General features: G+C 41.9%; 1 protein-coding gene across 4 annotated transcripts in view; it reads left to right on the top strand.

Annotated features, from left to right (window-relative positions):
• Positions 1–24,695, top strand: part of LDAH (lipid droplet associated hydrolase) — a 187,153-nt gene extending 162,458 nt beyond the window's left edge. For 2 of the 4 annotated variants that reach the window (XM_034766592.1, XM_034766593.1), the window contains exons 5-6: positions 3,872–3,954; positions 20,509–24,695. In XM_034766592.1, coding sequence (XP_034622483.1) covers positions 3,872–3,954; positions 20,509–20,700 — 275 coding nt within the window. In that variant the 3' untranslated portion in view covers positions 20,701–24,695. The remainder of the gene's footprint in view (positions 1–3,871; positions 3,955–20,508) is intronic. The other 2 variants (XM_034766591.1, XM_034766589.1) reach the window with 1 other exon arrangement.
• The last annotated feature ends 1,782 nt before the right edge of the window (positions 24,696–26,477 follow it).

The following is a 26,477-nucleotide window of genomic DNA, read 5'->3' as shown; positions in this document are numbered from 1 at the left end:
TCTGCAATACCTTATATCAGATGGGGTGACCAATACTGCACTCAGTATTCCAGATGAGGCTGCACCATTGATTTACATTTCAGTATTCTCTGTAGTATTCACCATCCCATTCCTTGTGCAACCTAACATCTTGTTTGCTTTTTTAACTGCAGCTGCACACTGAGCAGAGGTTTTCGTTGAATTGTCTACAGTGACATCCAGGTCCCTTCTTTGAGCTGATACTGTTCAGTTAGACCCCTGTAAGAGGTCCAAATAGTTAAAAATTTTCCTCCCCACATGGATTACTGTGTATTTATTGACACTGAATTTAATTTGCCATTGCATTGCCCTTTCACCTAATTTGTTTAGGTCTGTCTGAAGTTCCTCACAGTCTTGTCTGATCCTGACTAACCTAAATGTCATCTGCAAATGTTGCTACCTCACTACTCAGTCCCCTTTTCCAGGTCATTAATAAATTTATTAAACAACACAGGACCTAGTATGGAACCTTGAAGCAACTGCTGTTAACCTTTTGCCATTTAATCTTACCCTTTGTTTTCTGTCTCTTTGCCAGTTTTTGATCCAGGCAACACTTTGCCTCTCATGCTGTTACTACTTATCTTCTTTATTAGCCTTTTCTGTGGAACTTTGTCAAAGGCCTTTTGGAAGTCTAAATAAATTATGTCAACTGGTTCTCCTTTATCCACTACTTCATTGACACATTCAAGAATTATAAGAGATTAGTGAAACATGATTTTCCTTTTCAGACTCCACGTTAGTTAGACACCTTCCAGGTGTTTTGTTGTTCAGTTTTCAGTTATCATTTCAATCAATTTACCAGCTGCAGATGTAAGGCTTACCAGTCGATAATTCCCCGGTTCACTCCAGGGTCTTTTTAAAATATAGATACAACACTTGCTGCTCTCTAAATCTCTGGAACAGTGGCTATGTTTAATGAGATTGCAATTTTTTTGGTTAGCAGTTCAGCCACTTCTTATTTAAGCTTCTTCAGAACTCTTGGATACACCATCTGGGCCTGATGACTTATACTTTCTAAATGATCAGTTTGCTCCAGCAGTAATTTTTCTGGCACCTCAGACTGTTGGCGCATCTCATCCTTATTACGAGAAAAAAGCAGGTCTGAAGTAAGAATCTCCCCAACATTCTAATTGATAAAGACCAGGCAAAGAAATCATTTGGCTTCTCAGCAATGTCCTTGTCTTCCTTATTTGTTCTCTTTAGCCCTGATGATCCCACAGGCTCCCCAAGTCTATTGCAGGTTTCCTTCCTCTTGTTCTTTGTTTTTACATCTTGAGCTAGTTATGTTGTGGTCACTGTTACTTAGTGGCACAGCCATTGTCACTTCTTGATTACCTTCTATGTGTTTCCTAAGATATCAAGAATAACCTCTCCTCTTGTGTGCTCTAGAACTGGCTATTCCAAGCAGTCACTCAAAGTGTCTAGTGTTAAAGTGTCAAGAAATTGTTTCTCTAAACTTTGTCCTGTTGTGCTGTTTAACCCGTTTATGTGGGTAATTGAATTCCACCTTTATTACTATTTTGCTAGATTTTGCTGCCTCTTCGTAATCCTTCACCGCTGTGCACTTAGTTTTTTTTTCTTGATCCAGAGGCCAGTAGTGTAGCCCTACTGCTATATAGACATTCTCACAGCTCGGGGTTTGTACCCATATTGATTCTACGACATTTCCTATTTTTCAGTGCACTTTAAAGCCAATGTTTTCAAAAATGGCCTCTGATCTGAGATGCCGTCGGTCTGATTTTCAGAGATGCTAAACAGCCACTACACTGGGAGTCAGCCGAATCTGCAGGTGCTCAGCACTTCTGAAAGTCATGCTCCACGGGTCTAAGGTTACCACACGTCCTGGTTTTCCCGGATACAATATCTATTTTGATCCCCCACCCTCTGTCCGGGAGGACTTTTTAAATAAGAGGCAATGTCCAGAATTTTTGCAAGCAGATGTTGCAGCTCAGAAAGAGCTGTCTCTGTGTCCCAACTGGTCCCTTTCCTGCAGTCGTAGCTCATTGGTTCCTTCCTTGCAGCCACAGATCCTGCCCACTCAGGCCCTGGCTCCTAGCCCTGGGGATGGGGAGAGGCAGGGAGGCTTTGACTGACGGCTGGCACTGCGTCCCGGGCCTGTGCCAGCCACTTTACCACTGTGACAGGAAGTGACACTGCCCCCCACCTCAAGAGTGAGGCCTCAGGTACCTGCTCCAGTACCACCACGGTACCCTTCCCAGTATTCGCACACCCCTACAGCAGCCCCCCAAATACTCCCTCCCAGTACACACACTCCTCCAGCACCCCCATGCCCCGTCCCAATACACACTCCCCTCCAGTACCCCCAAATATCCCTCCCAATACACACACACATCCTTCCAGCTCCCCCACCAGCACCCCCTGCCCCAGCAGTGTCCTCTTTTTGGGAACCTGAAATATGGTAACCCTAAAGGTGTCTCATTTTGTGCACCCAAAATCATCAGTCGCACATGAAAATTGTAGCCCAAGGCTTGGATCTTTGCAGGAGCCTAAGGGAGTTTGGTTCTTAACTCCCACTGAATTTCGGTGGGAATTGGGCAGCCCCGGACGCTTTTCTTTTTGTTGTGCAAGTGGTTGCTTCTGCGCTCCCTGAAGAGGAAAAACCCTCTTTGTGGGCAAATACCACAATAGCAACTCAGTATGTCTCAACAGAACCCATCAGTGAGCAATCTGTCACCTCCTGAAGCAGAGATGGGAGAGAGGATTGGCTAAGGTGGGAAGAGGGGAGACAGGAGACTCTAAATAGGCTGCAGGCAGAAGACTTTTTAGATGTCTGTCCTTGCCCTAACTCAGTTTTGCTGTCGCTGTTGGGCTGAGAACAGGAAATTGCATGCGGTATCCCTAGCAAGATTGTCAAGTTCCACGTTGGTGGTCAGTAATATTTTTAATGTATATAGCCCCATTCATCCCAATCCCAACAGGCTGGCTTCTGGTGCTCTTGCAAATTAGTGGCAAAACTCCCATGAACTTCAACTGAAGCCAGATCAGACTATACACAAAGCACTGCTAGCAACCAGCCACCCTGGTGATGGCTGCCAAGAAGACATGGTTGGGAGGAGGGGCCATGGCCAGGTACGCCATCCACAGAGGGCCTCATGGGGTCTTTTATGTCCATAGTAAGCAGACAGGACCCTGTTTTTAGAAAGTCTTTCCTGAAAAACCAGCATCCAGCGTAGTATTAGCCATCATGGATACCTGACCATTCCCTCCTCAGGTGAGGATTGCTTCTGACAGCCAGATAGCTTAGAGTCTGTTCTAGTGCAGTACCTAGCACAAAGGGGTTCTGGGTTGTGATTGGAACCTCTAGGCACTACCACAATCCATAGAATAATAATAATAATTAACATTAACTCAGAATTACCTAACTTACAGGAGTATTGAGAAAATAAATTACTGTATATATTTGCAAAGTGCTTTGAAAATGAAAAAATGCTGTTTGAGTGCTGAGAATTCCATCCATTCTGATTATTCCAAAAGAGCATACTAAAGATCACACCGAAGAATATAATAATAATTAATTAATACATTGCACCTTTTTCTTCACTAATACTTTGGGTCAGATAGCCATCTCAGAAAGTCGATAGCAAAGTGGCAGTGTCATATGAATAGTGAAAAGTGAATTTCACTGAAAATTATCTGATATGTTGCTTGATATTTTAGGGCCCAAGGCCCAGTCCTGCGAACGCTTTCTATCAGCTGTGTTGCTTTTCGTGGATTTTGCAGGATAATAAGTGCACAGCCGGTAGCATTTGTTTGCAGGATTGGGCCCATAGCTTGCAGTAAGTGTAAGAGATTTGCTTTCTAATTGCATTACTGTGCATTTATTTTTCTGCAGCGAATGTCCTGTATATGGCAAGCCAAGAAATGATGAAGGTTGTGGAGAGAGACAGTACAACTATCAAACAAAATTTAAAGAAGGTAACCGTTTAATCTTCAGAGTTTTGTGAGATGCCTAATCACTTGGGGACAACTTCTGCGTTCAGTTGCACCAATGTAAATCCAGAGGAATTCCACTGGGCCTGATTTTGATTTCAGACCACTTTTACACCAGTGTAACTCCATTGACTTCAGAGAGGTTACTTCTGATGTACACCAATGTAAAAGAAGACTCAGACCTGTTGACTCTAATTACTCTGGCTTTACACCACTGTAAGTGAGAGCAGAATCTGGTCCATGATATTTTCTACTTAAGATCAACAATTATTATTAGACTAGTAACTGAAAACCCATGCTATTGCATAGGTGTAATTCGTAAAGTTGTGTGTAAAAAAGCTGAAAATGTATGAGAACTTAAAAATTGGACAGTAACAGACCACAAATCCCAGTGATGATTGAACCTGATGATATGCTAAACAAAAAGAGCTCTCAAACGTACTTGTAGCTGAATTTGTTGTCACTTCACAGTAACTCAAGAGACATTCTAGGCTTCAGAGTGATGTTTGGGGTTGTTGTGTCAGTGGTTATGTTGATTTGTGTGTCGGTTGCATTGTGCTGGGAGAATTGTGTAGATTTGTATGGGTGACAAAGCGAGGGGTGTGTGGTGAGGAGCTATGTATTTGGGTTATTGTGTGTACTGGTTGTGGTGTTTATGGGTATAGGTGGTTGTGTTGATTTGTGTCTGAGGGATTGTGCTGGAGGATTTATGTTGATTTGTGTGGGTTGCAGTTGGGTGCGGGCAGTTAAGTCAAGTAGTCCACCATCTGAGCAGTCTCCCTCACAGAACCAATGAATTAGTTCCATGCAAATAAGCTGTAGAGTAAGTGTGGTGATTGGTTGGCATTCACCCAAGAGTTCTGAAAGAACTCAAATGTGAAATTGCGGAACTATTAACTATGGTTTGTAACCTGTCCTTTAAATCAGCTTCTGTACCCAATGACTGGAAGATAGCTAATGTAATGCCAATATTTTAAAAGGGCTCTAGAGTGATCCCGGCAACTACAGACCGGTAAGTCTAACGTCAGTACTGGGCAAATTAGTTGAAACAATAGTAAAGAATACAATTGTCAGACACATAGAAGAACATAAATTGTTGGGCAAAAGTCAACATGGTTTCTGTAAAGGGAAATCATGTCTCACTAATCTATTAGAGTTCTTCGAAGGGGTCAGCAAACATGTGGACAAGGGGGATCCAGTGGACATAGTGTACTTAGTTTTCCAGAAAGCCTTTGACAAGTTCCCTCACCAAAGGCTCTTACATAAATTAAGTTGTTATGAGATAAGAAGGAAGATCCTTTCATGGATTGAGGACTGGTTAAAAGACAGGGAACAAAGGGTAGGAATAAATGGTAAATTTTCAGAATGGAGAGGGGTAACTAGTGGTGTTCCCCAAGGGTCAATCCTAGGACCAATCCTATTCAACTTATTCATAAACGATCTGGAGAAACGAGTAAACAGAGAGGTGGCAAAGTTTTCAGACAATACTAAACTGCTCAAGATAGTTAAGACCAAAGCAGACTGTGAATAACTTCAAAAAGATCTCTCAAAATGAAGTGATTGGGCAACAAAATGGCAAATGAAATTTAACGTGGATAAATGTAAAGTAATGCACATTGGAAAAAATAACCCCAACTATACATACAATATGATGGGGGCTAATTTAGCTACAACTAATCAGGAAAGAGATCTTGGAGTCATCGTAGATAGTTCTCTGAAGACGTCCACACAGTGTGCAGTGGCAGTCAAAAAAGCAAACAGGATGTTAGGAATCATTACAAAAGGGATAGAGAATAAGATGGAGAATATCTTATTGCCCTTATATAAATCCATGGTACGCCCACATCTTGAATACTGCATACAGATGTGGTCTCCTCATCTCAAAAAAGATACACTGGCATTAGAAAAGGTTCAGAGAAGGGCAACTAAAATGATTAGGGGTTTGGAATGGGTCCCATATGAGGAGAGATTAAAGAGGCTAGGACTTTTCAGCTTGGAAAAGTGGAGACTAAGGGGGGGATATGATAGAGGTATATAAAATCATGAGTGGTGTGGAGAAAGTGAATAAGGAAATGTTATTTACTTGTTCCCATCATGAAATTAATGGGCAACAGGTTTAAAACAAATAAAAGGAAGTTCTTCTTCACACAGCACACAATCAACCTGTGGAACTCCTTGCCTGAGGGGTTGTGAAGGCTAAGACTATAACATGGTTTAAAAGAGAACTAGATAAATTCATGGAAGTTAAGTCCATTAATGGCTATTAGCCAGGATGGGTAAGGAATGGTGTCCCTAGCCTCTGTTGTCAGAGGGTGGAGATGGATGGCAGGAGAGAGATGACTTGATCTTTACCTGTTAGGATCACTCCCTCTGGGGCACCTAGCATTGGCGACTGTCAGAAGACAGGATACTGGGCTGAATGGACCTTTGGTCTGACCCAGTATGGCCATTCTTATGTTCTCATGTTGAGTTACCTCTGACATCACAATCATCTCAAACTCTTTGCATGGCATAGATACATGCCCTGCTGTCTCAGGCAGTGGTGCTGGAACAATTTTTATAGTGGGGGGTGCTGAAGGCAGAAACCATGTATGTGGGTTGTTATTACTACTTCAAGCCAGGGGGTGTGGCAGCCCCCTAGTTCCAGCACCTCTGCACTCAGGTGTAATTTGTAAAGTCAAAATGGCAGAGAACTTAATTGGATAGTGACAGACTGCAAAATCCAATGATAATTGAACCTGGTGATATTCTGAATAAAAAGAGCTCTCAGCCTTCTTTATAGCTGTTTCCAGTGCTTCACACTAACTCAACAGACACAGGAGGCTTCAGAGTGCCAATCCTGGAAACTTATTATATAGAATCAGATTCTGTGGGCTTGATTTTCCACTGCACCTGAAACAGCCCAGGCACAGTGCAGAGGGGTCAGGGAGACAATAGTGACTCCCTGATCTTCAGCTGCTTGGCTCTGGTATAAATTAAGGCCAGATAGGGGCAACTTTGACTTACTCTACTGAGGGACCTTACACCAATGGAGAATCAGGAGTAGCAAAGACTCGCTCAGTCACATCCCCTCCCTTCTCCATGCTTTTCACACTCTCCCTCCCTGGACCTGCAAGAGTGGTTTCCAGCACTTGACACTGGCAGAGATTCCCTCTCTACAGAGGGGAATTCTCCAGTGTAAATCTCCAGCTACCGTAGCCCACTGTGTGCCATGCAATGTAAGCAGGGCAAGGTGAACTTGGCAGATCATAGAAGCCAACCACGTCTATTTTCTGTCAGTTGGTTAAGGTTAGATTTTGATTTTATGTGTCACTTTTCTGCTGCACGCTTCGAAATGCATTTTAATATTTTGCGCACTGGAAATAAAATACTGCTAGTTGGGGCTAGGTAACCAAAAATCTCCACTCACCGTCAGCAGTGCCGTAGCAATGCTGTCTATCATTCCTTTCAACACAATTATTCCCTTAAGCTGCCCAGACAGGTTTGGCGTGGATGCAGATAGAGAAAGCACAAGATGCAATCTCAACGAATCCTTCAGAAGAGCATGCTCCAGTTCTGATGTTCAAAAAACGTTGCCATGACACTCTCATCATGCAGCACTGGGCTTGTATGATTTTATTTTATTTAACTCGGCCTTTGTGGGGAAGGACAATTGTCCTGTCTCCCTTAAAGAGAGTCTTAAAGAAGAACCCGAAGGCCTGGTCCTTGCAGGTAGTCTCATTGACTTGACTTAAATAGAACTAATCATATGCTTGATCCAAAGGTCATTAAAGCCACTGGAGACTCCCACTCATTTCTGTGTGCTTTGGATCACACCCCATGTCAGTAAAGCTTTGCAGGTTACGATGGGACTGCTCATGGTAATAAAGTGAAGTAGTTATTTGCAAGATTGGACTTTAGGCACTTTTGGAAATTTTACCTTAATCACATGCTTAACTTTAAGCATGAGTAGACCCATTGACTTCAATGAGACTATCGATGTGCATTATGTGCTTTGCTGGGTCAGAGCCACAGTGCTTATAGCTAGAGCCCTACCAAATTCATGGTCCATTTTGGTCAGTTTCACGGTTCTAGGATTTTTTAAATCGTACATTTCATGATTTCAGCTATTTCAATCTGAAATTTCACGGTGTTGTAATTGTAGGGGTTCTGACCAAAAAAGGGGTCACAAGATTATTGTAGGGGGAGTTTTTCATAGATTCTAGGATTGGAAGGGACCTCGAGAGGTCATTGAGTCTAGTCCCCTGCCCTCGTGGCAGGACCAAATACTGTCTAGACCATCCCTGATAGACATTTATCTAACCTACTCTTAAATATCTCCAGAGATGGAGATTCCACAACTTCCCTAGGCAATTTATTCCAGTGTTTAACTACCCTGGCAGCTAGGAACTTTTTCCTAATGTCCAACCTAAACTTCCCTTGCTGCAGTTTAAGCCCATTGCTTCTTGTTCTATCCTTAGAGGCTAAGGTGAACAAGTTTTCTCCCTCCTCCTTATGACGCCCTTTTAGATACCTGAAAACTGCTATTATGTCCCTTCTCAGTCTTCTCTTTTCCAAACTAAACAAACCCAATTCTTTCAGCCTTCCTTCACAGGTCATGTTCTCAAGACCTTTAATCATTCTTGTTGCTCTTCTCTGGACCCTCTCCAATTTCTCCACATCTTTCTTGAAATGCGGTGTCCAGAAGTGGACATAATACTCCAGTTGAGGCCTATCCAGCGCAGAGTAGAGCGGAAGAATGACTTCTCGTGTCTTGCTCACAACACACCTGTTAATACATCCCAGAATCATGTTTGCTTTTTTTGCAACAGCATCACACCGTTGACTCATATTTAGCTTGTGGTCCACTATAACCCCTAGATCCCTTTTTGCCACACTCCTTCCTAGACAGTCTCTTCCCATTCTGTATGTGTGAAACTGATTGTTCCTTCCTAAGTGGAGCACTTTGCATTTGTCTTTGTTAAACTTCATCCTGTTTACCTCAGACCATTTCTCCAATTTGTCCAGATCATTTTGAATTATGACCCTGTCCTCCAAAGCAGTTGCCATCCCTCCCAGTTTGATATCATCTGCAAACTTAATAATCGTACTTTCTATGCCAATATCTAAGTCGTTAATGAAGATATTGAACAGAGCCAGTCCCAAAACAGACCCCTGCGGAACCCCACTTGTTATGCCTTTCCAGCAGGATTGGGAACCATTAATAACAACTCTCTGAATACGGTTATCCAGCCAGTTATGCACCCACCTTATAGTAGCCCCATCTAAATTGTATTTGCCTAGTTTATTGATAAGAATATCATGCGAGACCGTATCAAATGCCCTACTAAAGTCTAGGTATACCACATCCACAGCTTCTCCCTTATCCACAAGACTCTTTATCCTATCAAAGAAAGCTATCAGATTGGTTTGACATGATTTGTTCTTTACAAATCCATGCTGGCTATTCCCTATCACCTTACCACCTTCCAAGTGTTTGCAGATGATTTCCTTAATTACTTGCTCCATTATCTTCCCTGGCACAGAAGTTAAACTAACTGGTCTGTAGTTACCTGGGTTGTTTTTATTTCCCTTTTTATAGATGGGCACTATATTTGCCCTTTTCCAGTCTTCTGGAATCTCTCCCGTCTCCCATGACTTTCCAAAGATAATAGCTAGAGGCTCAGATACCTCCTCTATTAGCTCCTTGACTATTCTAGGATGCATTTCATCACGCTCTGGTGACTTGCAGGCATCTCACTTTTCTAAATGATTTTGAACTTGTTCTTTTTTTATTTTATCTGCTAAACCTACCCCTTTCCCATTAGCATTCACTATGTTTGGCATTCCTTCAGACTTCTCCGTGAAGACCGAAACAAAGAAGTCATTAAGCATCTCTGCCATTTCCAAGTTTCCTGTTACTGTTTCTCCCTCTTCACTGAGCAGTGGGTCTACCCTGTCTTTGGTCTTCCTCTTGCTTCTAATGTATTGATAAAAAGTCTTCTTGTTTCCCTTTATTCCTGTAGCTAGTTTGAGCTCATTTTGTGCCTTTGCCTTTCTAATCTTGCCCCTGCATTCCTGTGCTGTTTGCCTATATTCATCGTTTGTAATCTGTCCTAGTTTCCATTTTTTATATGACTCCTTTTTATTTTTTAGATCATGCAAGATCTCGTTGTTAAGTCAAGGTGGTCTTTTGCCACCTTTCTATCTTTCCTAACCAGCGGAATAGCTTGCTTTTGGGCCCTTAATAGTGTCCCTTTGAAAAACTGCCAACTCTCCTCAGTTGTTTTTCTCCTCAGTCTTGATTTCCATGGGACCTTACCTATCAGCTCTCTGAGCTTACCAAAATCCGCCTTCCTGAAATCCATTGTCTCTATTTTGCTGTACTCCCTTCTACCCTTCCTGAGAATTGCAAACTCTATGATTTCATGATCACTTTCACCCAAGCTGCCTTCTACTTTCAAATTCTCAATGAGTTCCTCCCTATTTGTTAAAATCAAGTCTAGAACAGCTTCCCCCCAGTAGCTTTTTCAACCTTCTGAAATAAAAAGTTGTCTGCAATGCAGTCCAAGAATTTGTTGGATAGTCTGTGCCCTGCTGTGTTATTTTCCCAACATATATCTGGATAGTTGAAGTCCCCCATCACCACCAGAACTTGGGCTTTGGATGATTTTGTTAGTTGTTTAAAAAAAGCCTCATCCACTTCTTCCACCTAGTTAGGTGGCCTATAGTAGACCCCTAGCATGACATCTCCCTTGTTTTTTACCCCTTTTAGCCTAACCCAGAGACTCTGAACACTTCCGTCTCCTATGTCCATCTCCACCTCAGTCCAAGTGTGTACATTTTTAATATATAAGGCAACACCTCCTCCCTTTTTCCCCTGTCTATCCTTCCTGAGCAAGCTGTACCCATTCACACCAATATTCCAATCGTGTGTATTATCCCACCAAGTTTCATTGATGTCAACAATGTCATAGTTGTATTTATTTATTAGCACTTCCAGTTCTTCCTGCTTATTACCCATACTTCTCGCATTTGTATATAGGCATCTAAGATACTGGTTTGATCTTGCCTTCCAGTTTTGCCCTGACCCTCCTTTCTCTCTGCCATTATAGCCCACGCTCCCTCTTGTTTCCGACCCATCTCCCAGGTCTCCATGTTCCCCACTTACCTGTGGGCTTTGCTCACCTGTCCCCGTCAAACCTAGTTTAAAGCCCAAGTATTGCTACCCTTACTGCCGCACTGCTGCGGGCTGCGGCACTGTCTTCAGAGCTGGGCAGCTGGAGAGCGGCTCTGTTGGCAGGAAGCCCACCTCTGAAGGCAGAGCTGCCACCAGCAGTAGCGCAGAAGTAAGGATGGCATGGGGTATGGTATCACCACCCTTACTGCTGCGCTGATGCCTGCAGAGCTGGGCCCTCAGCCAGCAGCCGCCACTCTCCAGCCGCCCTGCTCTGAAGGCAGCAGTGCAGAAGCAAGGGTGGCATGGTATGGTATTGCCATGCTCACTTCTGTGCTGCTGCTGGGGGGGTGCTGCCTCCAGAGCTGGGTGCCTGGCCAAGAGCCGCCGCTCTCCAGCCACTCAGCTCTGAAGGCAGCGCAGAAGTAAGGGTGGCAATACAGTGACCCCCCTGCAACTCCTTTTTGGGTCAGCACCCCCAAAATGCTGGTCTCCCCTGTGAAATCTGTATCTTATAGGGTAAAAGCACACAAAAGACCAGATTTCACGGTCTGTGACGTGTTTTTCATGGCCATGAATTTGGTAGGGCCCTACTTACAGCTACGTAGTTCCATTGAATTCAGTGGGACTGCTCACATGCTTCAGGTTACACACATGCTTATTTCCTTTGCTGAATCAGAACCTATGATAACAGTTTGCAGGTGCCTTTGTCTGCTTTAGTAAGTGTTTTTCTTGACACTGTCAACCTATGCAATGCCTGGGCATGCAGGAACCTTTGAAAACCTGTGTTAACTTTGTTTTATTGATTCCACTGTGTCGTCACCTTTCTAAAAGGGCAAATGTACCCAAGAAAATGAAATGTTGAGGCAAGGTTATGGGCAGCTGGCAAGCCAAAGAAGAAGCAGAAACAAATGTGAGGTTAAATGCCTCTCTTTTTTTATTCTTCCTTCTAGTAATTTCTGGGAATGTGAGAATTAGGGGAAAAATCTGAGTTGGCCTTAAGTTGAATTGGAAGTATATTGACAGTAAAAGTGGGTTTAATTTATAAAGGTTGGAAGTTTATAAAAATAGGAACTATAGTCCAAGTTGCTATAGAGTTGGCAAGTTGTCGCTTTAAAAAATTTATACTGTTTAGTAGTCAGTGTGATCATAAGTTAAAAGCCAACCTTAACACCTGACTGTGCCAGCTGCTGGGAAATAGAAAAGTTATTTCTGGATCATGTTTTCATGTTGTGTTCTGAAGGAGAGGGAAGAGGAGACACTAAATTATTCCAGTCTCCCTCAGTCCAGATTTAAGTGTAATTCTTACTAGTTGGGGAGCAATAGAAAATATGTTTCTCTTCAAAACTAGGGTTCCCAGTCTAACAATGCTAATTGGTCAGATGTGTGTTTTGTGGGGGTTGGAACATTATTTGGGTCGTTAGTTGAGGCATTTCACTTGCAGACTTCTAAAGAGGGAAAATATGCACATTTGATGGCAGTGGCAATGGAATTGTATGCAGAAAATGGAGATTTGCCTTTTTCCCATATAATTATGGTGGATTTTTTTTAAATAGGGGCACGAACATTGTTAATGAAAACCATGCAGTGAGTGAATCTCCAATAGGCTCGGTATTGCAGCACCCTCAAGAGTTATGTTAAATTACAAAATCCAGACAAAAAAGGTAGGGTTTAGTGATGCAAGACTAACTTAGCTATGGCGGTTAATTATTGTTAGCTGATTATTCTAGAGCCAGCTGAACTGAGTTCCTTAACTGTAATAACACCTACTCCCTTTCCTAACAGAAACTGGAAGCACAGATACTGTACTAGAGGAAGTTTATTGTGATTTTTACAAAAAAGGAAATGTGCTGTAATTCAATATTGGTAAAAGACGAATCAACACTGAACATCACAATCTTTGCAAGTGTAAGGAAAAGTCAGAAGAAAGGGTAAATGGCTATAGCAGATTTTCCACAAGGCTGTGATAAGCAGTAACATTACCACATAGTGTTCCCAAATGATATTTAATTCCTTTAAGTATATTCCTGGGCTTGTTTTAAGGCCTGGGCTTGTAAGTCTTACTTGTGACTTAACTTTATTCACATGAGCAGTCCTGTGGCCATCAATGGGAATGCACTCTTAAAAAAGGACTAATATCTCCGCTTTTAGGGCTTCCAAGAGAAGGCATTTAGTAAATTCTTGCACTCTGGTTTTATAGAAATCCTCCCAATTTTTGTCCCATTTCGTCACACCCAACGTGCAGTGGTTCATGGCTATTTTTTTCTGTAGGACCTGCCCCAGAGCCCACCCCTGCCCCTAGGCTTCAGATCCTGAACTGCAGCCTAAGCCCGAACATCTACACAGCTATTTTTAGCACCATAGTGTGTAGATCCAGGCTCTGAGACTAGCTGCCACAGGATCCTGCTTGCTGTGTAGACGTACCCATAGTCATAGATGAAGAAAAATAGAGCCCAGTGTTATGAGCTGAGAACCAGGTCAGTTTCAGCTTTGCTCTGCCTGGCCTGGCCTTTGTCACTGTGGGTCACAGTGGGCTAGATGCTGCTGCCCTCCCTCATCTTTCCCCTTCAATTGTCATGTTGAAGTCAATGGAACTGCTCGCCAAAGACCAGGCTTTGGTATCCTTACTCAAGTTGAGTAGCACCCTACTCCATGGCAATCCCAATGACATAGGGGAGGTAAGGTCCTGTTGAATGTCAGTAAGGCTAGGTCTATACTACCCGCCTGAATCGGCGGGTAGAAATCGACCTCTCGGGGATCGATTTATCGCGTCCCGTCGGGACGCGACAATCGATCCCCGAATCGGCGCTCTAACTCCACCAGCGGAGGTGGTAGTAAGCGCCGCCGACAAAAAGCCCCAGAAGTCGATTTTGCCACCGTCCTCACAACGGGGTAAGTCGGCTGCAATACGTCGAATTCAGCTACGCTATTCACGTAGCTGAATTTGCGTATCTTAAATCGACTCCCCCCGGTAGTGTAGATGTACCCTAAGAGTATCAGAATCTGGTCTGGAGTGAGCAAGGGCAGCAGAATCTGATCATATATTGCTAAAACTTCAACTGCGGTTTTCAAATCCGGTTTCTTATATTTGAAGTTTAGACAAACTTTCCTTATGAGATTGCACGTTACTGACACAGCTAAATATATATTGCAAAGCACTTTATTTAAGCTTTTAAAAATAATCTGTATTATGTAAAGGGCTGTTCCAGTCTCCCTTATTTATGGCAAATCCTATGCATCCTTTATTAAAAGGATATTTTTTACCCGATAGTCTTTGAGTCTCAGGCACTGTAAGTAAATAGTTCTCTGTGTAATCTTTGGTCCACATGCATAGCTGCCTTTAGCATTATTAACAGATATTTTTGCATGAGGTTGCACTGAAGCAAAGAGAGAGCGAACAAACTTCCCTGTTGTCCAGACATATACATTCCATAAACCCTGATGGGGATTAGGCATGAACACCAAGGAGTCTACTCTACGCAGTGTATTCCATAGCATGAAACATATCGCAAATACAGAGGAAACACATGGCTAAATAGCCACGTGTACAGAACCCACTTTTCAGAACTCAGCACTTTCATCACATTGAAAGCTGGGTTTCAGTTTCCTTTCAGCTCTCAGTTTTTACAGAGAAGCTGATTTTATTTATTTAGGTTTCACAAAATCTAGTGCTTTCCTTAATGTTTGTTTTTTAAAACCACACAAATAATTAAGATCTGTCCCTTACAACTTTACCACAAGCCAGACAAGTAACTATTCCAAATACTATCCTGTGCTGCAGATTGACAACCAGCCCATCTGCAAAGTCCCAACAAACAAACAAAAATTGCTCTACAATGTGCCTGGAAAGTTAACAAATCTGGGCTCTGACAAAGCTAGCTAGGCAGCAAGGTCCAAAGGCTTTGCCATCACACCCGTTGATCTCAACCGCAGCAATAGCGCCAGGGGAGAGAGGCGGTGTCTCAGAGAACCAGGTCCCAAAATGTTTAGAGTATTATAGGTTAAAACCAACACTTTGCATTCCACCCAGAAACGGATTGGTGAAGCCAAAGCACTGCTGAGGCAAATCCAAAACTGGAATAGAGCATCCCAGACCAATCCATTTCTGTCTCATTTACATTATGCTCTTGGCAGGAGGAGGAGGCACTTCCACAAATCAGTTTCGATACATTTTGACTGAGGCAAAAATTAATCCTGGGCTAAAGTCTTTTAAACCAGCTATTGACTAGTTACTTTGGAGAGACCCTTCAGGGAGGAACGCTGCTGCCTTATCCCATGTATGCATGCGGGAGTAATAATAGAGTTAGCATTTCTGACATCAGGATTTTACAATGAGGATACTGATACTAGCTTGATTGCAGTGGCACGTGTGCCGCCACCAGTTTATATCCACTCAGGGCCAATCCTTTGTTCCGTGCCATCAGTTGGAGTAGTGCTTGCCCAAGGAGTAGTGTACTCTGTGTTGTGTACCAAATTCCAAAAAGATAAAGGAAACTGTGTTTAATCCAATCGATATTTTTAACTATTTTTGTTTGTTTGTTTTCGGTATTGACCTATCAGAGTCATAGAAGAGGCATAAGGAAATTCGACCCTCAATAATTTATACTTTTTTTGAACTGTAATACATACTAAAATAAATGCCAATAGAGTCAACGGCAGGAAATCTTTACTGTTTTCTTAAAAACTCTTTAAGATGTAAACATCCTGTTGATATCAATCTCAGATTCTCCTAGTGTTTACACAGCAGCAGCTATCATTGGGCCAGGTCTGGCAGAGGAGCTGATAATACTGTATGCAGACAACATTTAAGGAGTTAAGGTTAAAAATACTTAAGAGTAAAAGTGCTCAGAAGAAAATTGTCGTTACTACTATATGAAGCGTTAAGATTAAACGTAAACCCCAAAACTTTAAAATCTTGAATTACCCAGTTAAAACCTTAACTCTGTCCCTGTAGAGAAATTCTGAGAAAAAACAGACAGCTTTGTTCATTCACAAGCAACAGGTGCCTCTCATGAGGGATCACATAAGCTAAAATGCCTTACTCACAGGATTACCAACTCTCACAATTTTATCATGTCTTGTGATATTTGAGGGTTTTTCTTAAAGCCCCAATTACAGTAACTCCTCACTTAAAGTCATCCCGGTTAATGTTGTTTCGTTGTTACATTGCTGATCAATTAGGGAACATGCTCGTTTAAAGTTGTGTAATGCTCTCTTCTAACGTCGTTTGGCAGCCGCCTGCTTTGTATACTGCTTGCAGGAAGAGCAGCCCGTTGGAGCTAGCTGGTGGGGGCTTGGAACCAGGGTGGACCGGCAGCCCCCTATCAGCTCCCCACTCCCCTAAGTTCCCTGTGCAGCAGCTGCCCAGCAGGCTAGCAATTGCAGCTGTCCCTCCTCCCACTGCCATGTGCTGCTCCTGCCCTCTGCCTTGGAGCTGCTCCCCCAGACTCCTGCTTGCTGTGCGAGCAGGAGGGAAGGAAGAATCAGGGCTAATGTCAGGGTATCCCCCTCCCCCCTGCTCCTGCACCCTGCTTACCCCATCTTCCATAGAGCAAGGGGACACACCAGGGCTCAAGACAGAGGAGCTTGCAGCAGCTGCGGTCTCAGCAAGCTGATCTAATTAACAAGGCAGTGTACTTAAAGGGGAAATGCGCATATCTTCCTCCATTCCTGCTGCCTTGTAGAGTGAGAGAATTAACCCTGGAGGGCTCAGCCAATTGCTAGTTCATCATTTAGCAGTAAGGAAATGTCCCACCCTCTGACTCTTCCACCTCAACCAAGCTTCACAATCATCATCACTGTGTACGAGTATTAAATTGTTTGTTTAAAACTTATACTGTGTGTATATATATATGTAATATAGTCTTTTGTCTGGTGAAAAAAATTTCCCTGGAACCTAACCCCCTCATTTATGTTAATTCTTATGGGAAAATTGGATTCGCTTAACATCGTTTTGCTTAAAGTTACATTTTTCAGGAACATAACTACAACGTTAAGTGAGGAGTTACTGTGCTGGATCAGGTTATTACCTGAGTGTCTTAGCTTTCATTTTTTACAAAGTAAGTGTCTAGTTCTCCTGGTGTCAGCTACAAAATGTGAATCTTACATGTCCCAAGATCAGAAGGAAAATAATAAGAATCTCAAATTTATTGTTTTTTTCCCTTAAATCTCATGATTTTTTAAGCCAGTCTTGTGAATATTGGGGCCTGACTCATGTTTTTTGAATACTTGGGTTGGCAATAGTGTACTCCTAATGGTATAGCGATTGTACTGACTCCGGTCAACTCTACAGCCACACATGGGCCAGAGGAAAAGATGTATTTTACAGATTCCCAAGTACACAAATAGCATACAGAAGGCCAACATGCCCCACTCTTGATGAAGAGTCCACGTGCCTCCAACTACTCATGTTTCGTTAATTACAGAGCTACTTAATCTAAATGCAGTAAAACCTGCCTTAGCGACCACCTCTGAAGAGAGACCACCTGTCATGAGTGACCACTTACAGGGGCCATGGAATGTTTTCCCCCTATAATTTAACTATGAAGAATCTCTGAACAGTAACAACCTGTCATCTGTGACTAGCGACCACATTTCCTTACTCCCTTCCGTAAAAACAAACCTGTAGGAGAAACCAATCTTCCTTACTTCTGTGCTGCTGCTGACGGCAGCGTTGCCTTCAGAGCTGGGTGCTTGGCTAGCAGCTGCTGCTCTCTGGCCACCCAGCTCTGAAGACAGAGCAGAGAGCAGCAGTTGCTGGCTGGGTGCCCAGCTCTGAAGGCAGTACCACTGCCAGCAGCAGCACAGAAGTAAGGTTGGCATGGCATGGTATGGTATTGTCACCCTTACTTCTCTGCTGGCACTGGAGTGGCTTGCACAGCTGGGTGCCCAGCCAGCAGCCCCCACTCTGCAGCCGCCCAGCTCTGAAGGCAGAGCAGAAATCAGGGTGGCGATACCATAAACCCCCTACAATAGCCTTGCAACCCCCTTTTGGGTCTGGACCCCCAATTTGAGAAATGCTGTGTACTTTTGTATACTCTGCTGTTCTACTGTATTAATAAACCTACCAAGAGATTTTAAATACCGTACAGAACTGTATTGTATACTGTATGTAATGTTCATTCAAAAGGCGATTCAAATTAAACATGAAACATGGGTAATAATAGTAGTCTTTTTCTACATCACAAAAGTGCCCATTTTACAGCAAACCTTTGAAGAGCGACAAGTCACCCCTTTTGCTAACTCCCATGAGGTGTCGCTCTTGGCAGGTTTTACTGTATACAGCCTGGAGGTAAAGAAAGTCTTTTCCATAAAGTGCTAGCTGCAGTGGAGAACGTTTGTTCTCAACCAGTCACCAAATTGTACAGAGGGACAGAGGAGTAGCCGCAGGCTCAATAAGCAAAAGAATTGGGGAAAGGAGTAAAGGGCCATGAAGTGGGCCAGAGCCAGGCGATTGATCTTAAAAGGAAGGAGGGCACATTTGAATTGTGGAGGTCTGAATGAGTTGGGATTAATGGCAAAGTTCATCTACAGTTTTCTTGGCAACATGGTGTATAGGTGAAGAGTTTCACTGCTTTACCCTTTACAGAGAGAATTTCAAAGCTATAAATGATAGTTAGATACCGAACTCCCATTGTCTTTTCGTTGGTGCCTTAATTCCATGTGTGCCTTTGAAAATCTCCCCCGCCGATTGTGACCCACATTTTAGATTGTATGGCACAATCCATTCAACACCTGGATTCAGGTAGCAGAACTGACTATCAGAAAACAAATTTGGATTCTAACAAAGTTCAGGAATTTCTAATTAGAATATTTATGAATATAATTTTTTTATATTAAACTGGCATGGCTGGTAATCCCACCTATTATTAAAATTACATAACACTGCCCATTGCGAGATTCTGTGTTCAGTAGCTTAGTTGTGTTTATGTTAAACACATGTGCGCACGCAGTTAGATGTATAACTTGGATTAGTTACGTGTCCATTAAAGACTGGCTGATACAGCCAGTATTCCACTGTATCCAAAATTTGGGTTGGTGAGCTTCAGTGAGAGGAAAACAAATGAGACACAAACATTTTGTGAAATGCCATCCATAATGAAATTTTGGCCCTTTGCCCACCTCTACTCCAGTATACAATGAGGTGTATTTATTTCTATTTCAAATTGTTGCAGAATCGTTTAAAATTAAAACAATTGAAGCTTTTTTGTGATTGAAAACAATCTTGTTTGTCTCCTGATTTGTTTGTGTTGCTCAGTTATGCGCTGAAGCTCAGAAATGAAATATGCAACAAATGTAATTAATGTAATTGGACCAAGCTGTACATGTGACCCATTGAGAAATCAACATATTTTTCGTACTTGCATTCAGACATTTTAGCACAAAGCATCATTTTTTGACCCATTCTTGCACATTTTCAAAATCTTATGACTTTGCCGCCTGTAAACCCTTGAAAAAGTGGTTATGAAAATTTGAGACGATACCAGAAGGGTTGTGAAATGATTTCTAAGAAAGAGACATTTTCACTTTCCTAGTAGAGAGGAAGATGCTCCATTGGTTACAGCATTAACTTAGGACTTTGGAGCCCTGGCTTCAGATTCCTGCTGTGCCAGAGACATCCTTTGTGACCTTGGACAACTCATTTACCATCTCTTAGCCTTGGTTCCCCATCTGTAAATGGGGATAATACCTCACAGGGGTGTTGTGAAGATAAATACATTAAAGATTGTGAAGTGTACAGGGATCATTTTGTTTTCATCACCAATGTGATGACTGGAACAACGTTATCTGGTGGTTCAACATCTTTCTTGGTGTATGGGAGAAAGAAGATGGTATGTTTATATGTAAATTGTATCAGGCCAGATCCTGAGCTGGTGTAAATTGATTTCAATGGAGCTGTGCCAGCAGAGGATCTGGCCTTTACATTTAATTTTTCTTTATATACGGTAGTGTTAAAGAATATTTAATATGTGTATCCAGTCACAACTTAACTGGTCATTTCTTACTAGACAGAATCATTGGAAAACTCCCTTAATAACATAGATACTGTTAAGAAGCTTACGGTCTGCCCTGGTGAGGCATGGACTTCTTGATCTAATGGGTTTAACAGGGTTTTCAATCTCAAATAATAATGAAAATCTTCGCCCTTACTGAGTACTCATCCAGTTGATCTCAGAACACTTCACAAAGTATCATTATCCCTAGTTTTGCAGATGGGGAAACAGAGGCATAGCGAGGTGAAGTTATTTTATCATGATCAGTAGCAGGACTGCTGGATCATGCCATTTCCCCTCATTTCTAGGATTCTGTGTTGTTCCTTTATTTGACTATTGCTCCCTCCTTCCCCTTTCAAATGAATGTTTTCTCTATGCTTTGATTTCTAGCTGATTTTTTATTATGGAGTTGCAGACAACTGGTGCCCACAACAGTATTTTGAAGAGATCAAGATGGATTTTCCGGATGGGGACATTCGGCTCTGTGAGAAGGGAATCCGCCATGCTTTTGTCCTAGATGCCAGCAGAGAGGTGGCGGCGATGATCACAGACTGGTTACAAGACATTCTGACCAGATTATAAACACTCGTTCAGTGAATAATGACAAGAAAAAAAAAGTTGCCCTTTGGTGAATGTGTAATTCTCTGTCAGAGTCTGACCCTAATTTTTCTGTGCATTATAAATTATGGCTTGTTTTCTACTGAGACATCTTACAGAAGGATAAAGTCCCACTGACTGGTCTAAAGTATAGCTCCATCAGCACAATAATATTGGATCCCCATGCTGTACCAGCAGGGCTCTACAAGGCATTTCAGGGATTCTATCAAATATAGATCAGGACTTTACAGAGTATGAAATAATTATCAGCTGATAGCACTGTCCACAAAATTGGTATGAGAACTACCAAGACATCTCTCTGGACACTTGGCTGGTAAGTGCTAGAAGAGCTACACGTTCAAAATGAGAGCAGGGAAAGGACAGACCTAAGGTCAAAAGTGTCAAAGTGGAATGTCTCAAGTTAAATAGCTAAATCCATGTTCATCCACTTACATAAGTGGCGTAGTTCTCAGAGGTACTGCACACCCACTGCGGTCAATGGGAACTGCAGGTGTTCAGCCCCTTCAAAAAATCAAGCCACTTTTGTCATGTGCCTAAATATAGATTTAAGTCCCTAACTCTAGAGGGATGCAAGATTAAAACTTTTGACCCAAATGCACAAGTTGAATGAATTCACAATAAGAAAATGGCCAACATTTCTGTCACAATTGGATGTGCATATGAAATTTCATGAACCCTTTTAAAACATATAGGCCCAGATCCTCAGATGATGTAAATAAGCTCCATCAGTTTGTCAGTTTGTACCAGCTGAGGATCTGGTCCTTACTCTAATACATTACTGATAAGTACACTTCATCGTCCTCATGCACACGCCTTCGCCCTTTTATTTCACTTCAATCGAGATTGCAAACAGTGCAAAAAAAAAATCTGTCATTGTGAAAATGACTCAAAGCTAAGAATGAAAACTCTGTAGGCATTGGGAGCAGAAATTGCCAAGAGAGACAGGTGGAATCAGGAAAAGATGTCCTAACAGTGAGATTGTGAAATAGTCTCTCAAAGGAAAAGATATGAGCCCAGTCCCCAGAGACACTTAAAAATAGAAAAAGCACTCGATAATATAGTGTAAGGAGCAATCCTTCCCTGGCAGGGAGATTGGTGACCTAATATGTCTTTTACATCTCTGACTTGTATGATCCATTAAGAATTTAAATAAGGCACTAGGGGAGATGATAAGGAAGTCCTGTATGATGCAGGAGGTCAGACTGGATAACCCAAGAATTCTCTTCTTGCTATTCCTTTATATGATTACACACACAGTCATTTCTGTTTAAGTTCCTTTGTTACTTTCTGATATTTAAAGGCAAACTGTAGCAGAATCCAATTTCCAGAGTTCTGTGGACTTGTCTTCAAAACTCCAGAGTTGTATAACATCTGGTACACCAATGAATTTATGGATGATGTTTGTGAATGATGTTAATGAAACAGAAGATGATGCTTAAGGTTGAAATGTTAGGCAGTCTGTAGTGGCATAAGTTGAGTGTGTGTGAGGCAATTGTCCCAGACTGTTTTGTGAAACACCCGGTCACGGTTATTACAAGCTCATAGAAGCCGCCTTCCCTCAGCAGGACCATAGTGGCGCAATAGAATATATGTTGTTGCCTTATATGGTCATAACAACTGCAACAACAAAAATCACTGTGCCCAGTTTTGAAATCTACAGTTATATGTGTGGTCAAACAGCCCCCAGATGCTGATGTGCAGTCATTTTAGATGTTCTTTCTGCTGCGGCTTCTGAACCCATGTTCTGGTATAGATACTCCATGTGCAGGGTGAAGCATATATATGTATGTTAGCAACAAATGTCAGCATTGAGTTCAGTAGATTCTTCTGTAATTACATGTTGATATGATTGAATAAATTGTTCATTCCTTGCAGTATATTGAATTGAATAGCTGGGTATGGAATCAGTTTGTAAACATTCAGCTGTTTTAAGTGGCCCTTCCAGAGGTAGAAAATCTTGCCGTAACAAGAGACTACAAGCAACCACCGAAGCCTGGAAACTGAAAACCTATGGTGTACTCTTGTTCACGGTGTATTATTCATATACAGAAGATGGGGAACTGACTTCACAATACATGAACTTTGTGTATTCTTTTTATATTGTTCCTCTCTTGTGCCCTGTTAAACGATGATAGTAAATCCCACTGAATGCACTGAGACCTATCATGTGGGTAGAGATGGTCAGTAACAGCCAGACCTGCTGCTAAATAATCCCTTATGACTTTATTAAATCTGTTTGCTCTAAGGCTAATGAGAATTTTATGAATCAATCAATTCCTTCCTCTTGGGAGCTGATTCCGCATGGTTGAAGTCTGGAAATACGCTACTCTGCTCAGTGCTAACAAGAAGGGGCCTAGTTTTCAGAAGTAGTGACCCCCCTCTCCGCCCTGCACCTCTTGTTGAAGCCAATGGGAACTAATCAGCACCTCTGAAAATCAAGCTCTATGTGTTGTGCTGACTGATCTGATCTGCAGTATGAGAAATATTATTCTTTTCACGCTGAGAGCAGCAGGCTTTTCACCAGGAAAATCCCAACTCCTCTGGTGCTAAGAGGTTAGCCAAGATCCGAGGCACAGAACTTCAAAAGAGAGCATGGGTCAAACATGCCAGTTTAACTGTAAGAATACAGTAAAACCTTGCTAATTTGCAATAATGACTGGTGACTGATTGTAAATGAATTAATTTTGTGAATTAGGCCCTGATCCAGTCAAGCTCTAAAGCTCATGTTTAACTGGTGAACAGCCCCATTAACTTCAACGGGACTTCAGCTGAGGCTTAAGTGCTTTGCTGAGTAAGTATGAGATGTTGCATATCTAAAGGTAAACACAAGGTAAGTGTTTTGCTCAATTGGGGCCTTTTGGAGAAAGTGAGCAAACACAGAAAAGTACAAACATTTCTAGCAAAATGGACTTGCTTGTATTTTGACATCAATTATTTGGTTTTAATTCTCCTACTTCATAACCTAGTGCCTGCAGAATTTTCAAAAACTACTGCCTGACTTAGGAGCCCAATTCCCATTTTCAAAAGTGACTTAGGCACATAGGAGCCTACATCTCAGTGAAAGTCAATGGATTTAAGCTTCTGAATCACCTAGACTATTTAATCTTTGCTGCCAACAGCACCTCTTTGTATGTGTTATAGTATCTGTGGTTTAGTGAGATTCCACTATGTAGGAGAAGTTTGCCTGATATATGTACAGCAGTTATAGTGGAGATTTTGCACTGGGACATGAAGCTAAGCAGGGAGGACAGTGTAGGTACACACAGAGAGCAGAATCTGTCCTCTACAGTTGTTCACATTTACATATTTAATTTTTCAGCGAATCCGTTCATATTTGCATCTTTTCTTCATCTTTTCTTCCACCACCCAACACCCGAAGCCTAGCTAGCCTACGAACAAACACTCTGAACAAGAGACAAAGTTGTTTTGTTAGCACAGTTGCTCAAAACGTTACTGGATTTGTGTAAACCTGCTAGACCCAGGAGACTGTCATGTTACTCTCAGTGTCACCGGTCACGCTCAGGCTCACAATTACAGTGAGGTTCTGCGTCTCTTCGCTCACAGCAAAACGTTCTCTTTCTCAGCGTTTAGACAAAATAAGAATCCAGGGAGAGTTTGTGAGTGACCAGGCACCATTAAAGCAGCATATATTGCTAGAACCACTGATGGGATTTTAGTAAAAGCAAAAACTGTAGCGGCAGTAAATACAATCCGGTTGCCAGAAGTGATTGTTGCTCAAGGCGGCATCACGCAGAAGTTATGAAACAGGACAATTCTCATGCACAAGTGGGACAGAGGAAGAAAAAGCCACTGCCTTTGCCTCGAGAGAGCCTCAATTAGAGATTATTTTCAAGTGTTCAAGCTGATGCTAAGTGAAGTGGATTTTTCCATTTCGTATATTGCACAAAAGTACTTGCAAGAAAATAATTGTGCTGCGGTTTCCTACCAGTTTGCAGAGGCTAATAAATATAGCATGTTGTTTAAAACATATGACTCATTTTTCAATGTGTAGTTTGTTGTTCAAATCCTTGCTGAAAAGTTCTCTACTACCCTCTGTGAAGAAACTCAGAGTGTAAAAGACAGCTGGAGAATGCTCCTTGTTTTGCCTATTCACTAAAATCTTGATCTAAGATCCTTTAAAGCCCCCAACTCTCAAATACACTACACTGTACCCAATCTTCACCAAAATCCTTTGGTATGCAGGCCACATGGAATGGAGTTTGGCAGGGGGAGGGGCAATAGAGGCATTCCCAATGCCAGTGCCCAGTTTTTCGTTTTTATTGAAGGGAGAAATCTTTTTAAATTGCCAACAATGTTTTTGTGCCAACTACACTTGTTGTTAGGAGGAATAATGTTCACAGTTTGAGCTGTCCTATATAAATGTTTACTTCATCTATTGTTCCTTCTGTGTGGGTCCCTTTTCACTAACAAAACAGGTGAATCTACACATAAGAGATCAGACAAGAGTGAAAGTCAAAGGGATATCAAATGCAGATTATTGGTCAAGGACCCAGTACAGGGAATCGCTTAAGCATGTGCCTAACTTTAAGCATATGAGTAGCCTCCTGGAAATCAATGAGGTCATTCAAGTGCTTAAAGTTACACACGTGCTTAAGTGCTTTCCTGAAGTGGGGCCCAGGATAGGTGGCACCGGGTAAAAGTCCTTTTACAGGCTAATCTTTCTTATCTCTAACTTACAGCAGACGAGAGTGAAGATTTTAAAAGAAAAGGAAAACAAGTTATGTGGCTCACCAGATGGGGGTTTCCTTCTGTTATCATAACCCTATGGGCTTGCACCAGGCAATTTCCAAAACAGGACAGAGCCAAACACAGCGACATTCCTTTGGAAATTTCCACTTTGTGGGAGAGAAAATTGAAGTACTTGCATAAATGAAACAATGTCCAGGTAATATTTAACTGGTGAACATAGACTGAGCCGTACCTCCTGTGCTATACTTTGTACAAAAGTCCTCCCAAATCATCTCCCCAGACATCTCTTGGGGTTTACTAAAATGTATAGAACTGCATGGGGTATGACAGGAAACACTCCAGTTAAGTCTCCACATGGGTATAAGAGCCTGATCCGAAGCCCATTAAAATTAGCTGCAGTCTGGAAAATGCCAGCATTATAAGAGTTAAATACTTCAGGCAAACTTCTAGTGTCTGATCTGCATATGTTTCTCTCTGGCTTTGAAAAGTGATGTTGGTCTGTTGTGAATGAAACACATATCTGATGCCTTTCAGGATTTTTCCATGCTCCCAAATGTGCCTTACTGCAGATAAATACGCTTACAATATTGTAGATGGTAAAGTTCTAATAGGAGGCATTTTTAGTAATACACCACTCTTTCATCTTGTGTAAATCACTGAGCTGGTGTCCATTTTATGAACACAGTTTAGAACAATTCATTCTCTACACCTTGATTTTTCTGGCAATTGTGTTTATGCAACTATTTCACCAAATATAAATGTCCCACTGAAAACACATGCAGCAAAGATTCTTGCATAGATATTGGGCAATCCCTTAATGAATGTAGTCCCCAGAAAGGAAAGGTTTTCGTAGGATTTGTTTTCCTAATTCATGCAGCCCATGAAATTAAAAGTTAGTCTAAAAAGCATTTTTGAAAGGACTTTGCCAAAATAGCTTTTTATTATATATAAAAGGAGCCTGACATTTCAAAAAATAAAAATGAAGAAAGAAGAAATAATGAAGGAAGACCAAAATCCAAAGGATGCTTAAT

This window comes from Trachemys scripta, chromosome 3 (genome assembly GCF_013100865.1).
Source record: "Trachemys scripta elegans isolate TJP31775 chromosome 3, CAS_Tse_1.0, whole genome shotgun sequence".
NCBI lineage: Eukaryota > Metazoa > Chordata > Testudines > Emydidae > Trachemys > Trachemys scripta.
The sequence above is the reverse complement of the archived record's forward strand: the minus strand, read 5'-3'. Positions and strand labels throughout refer to the sequence as shown.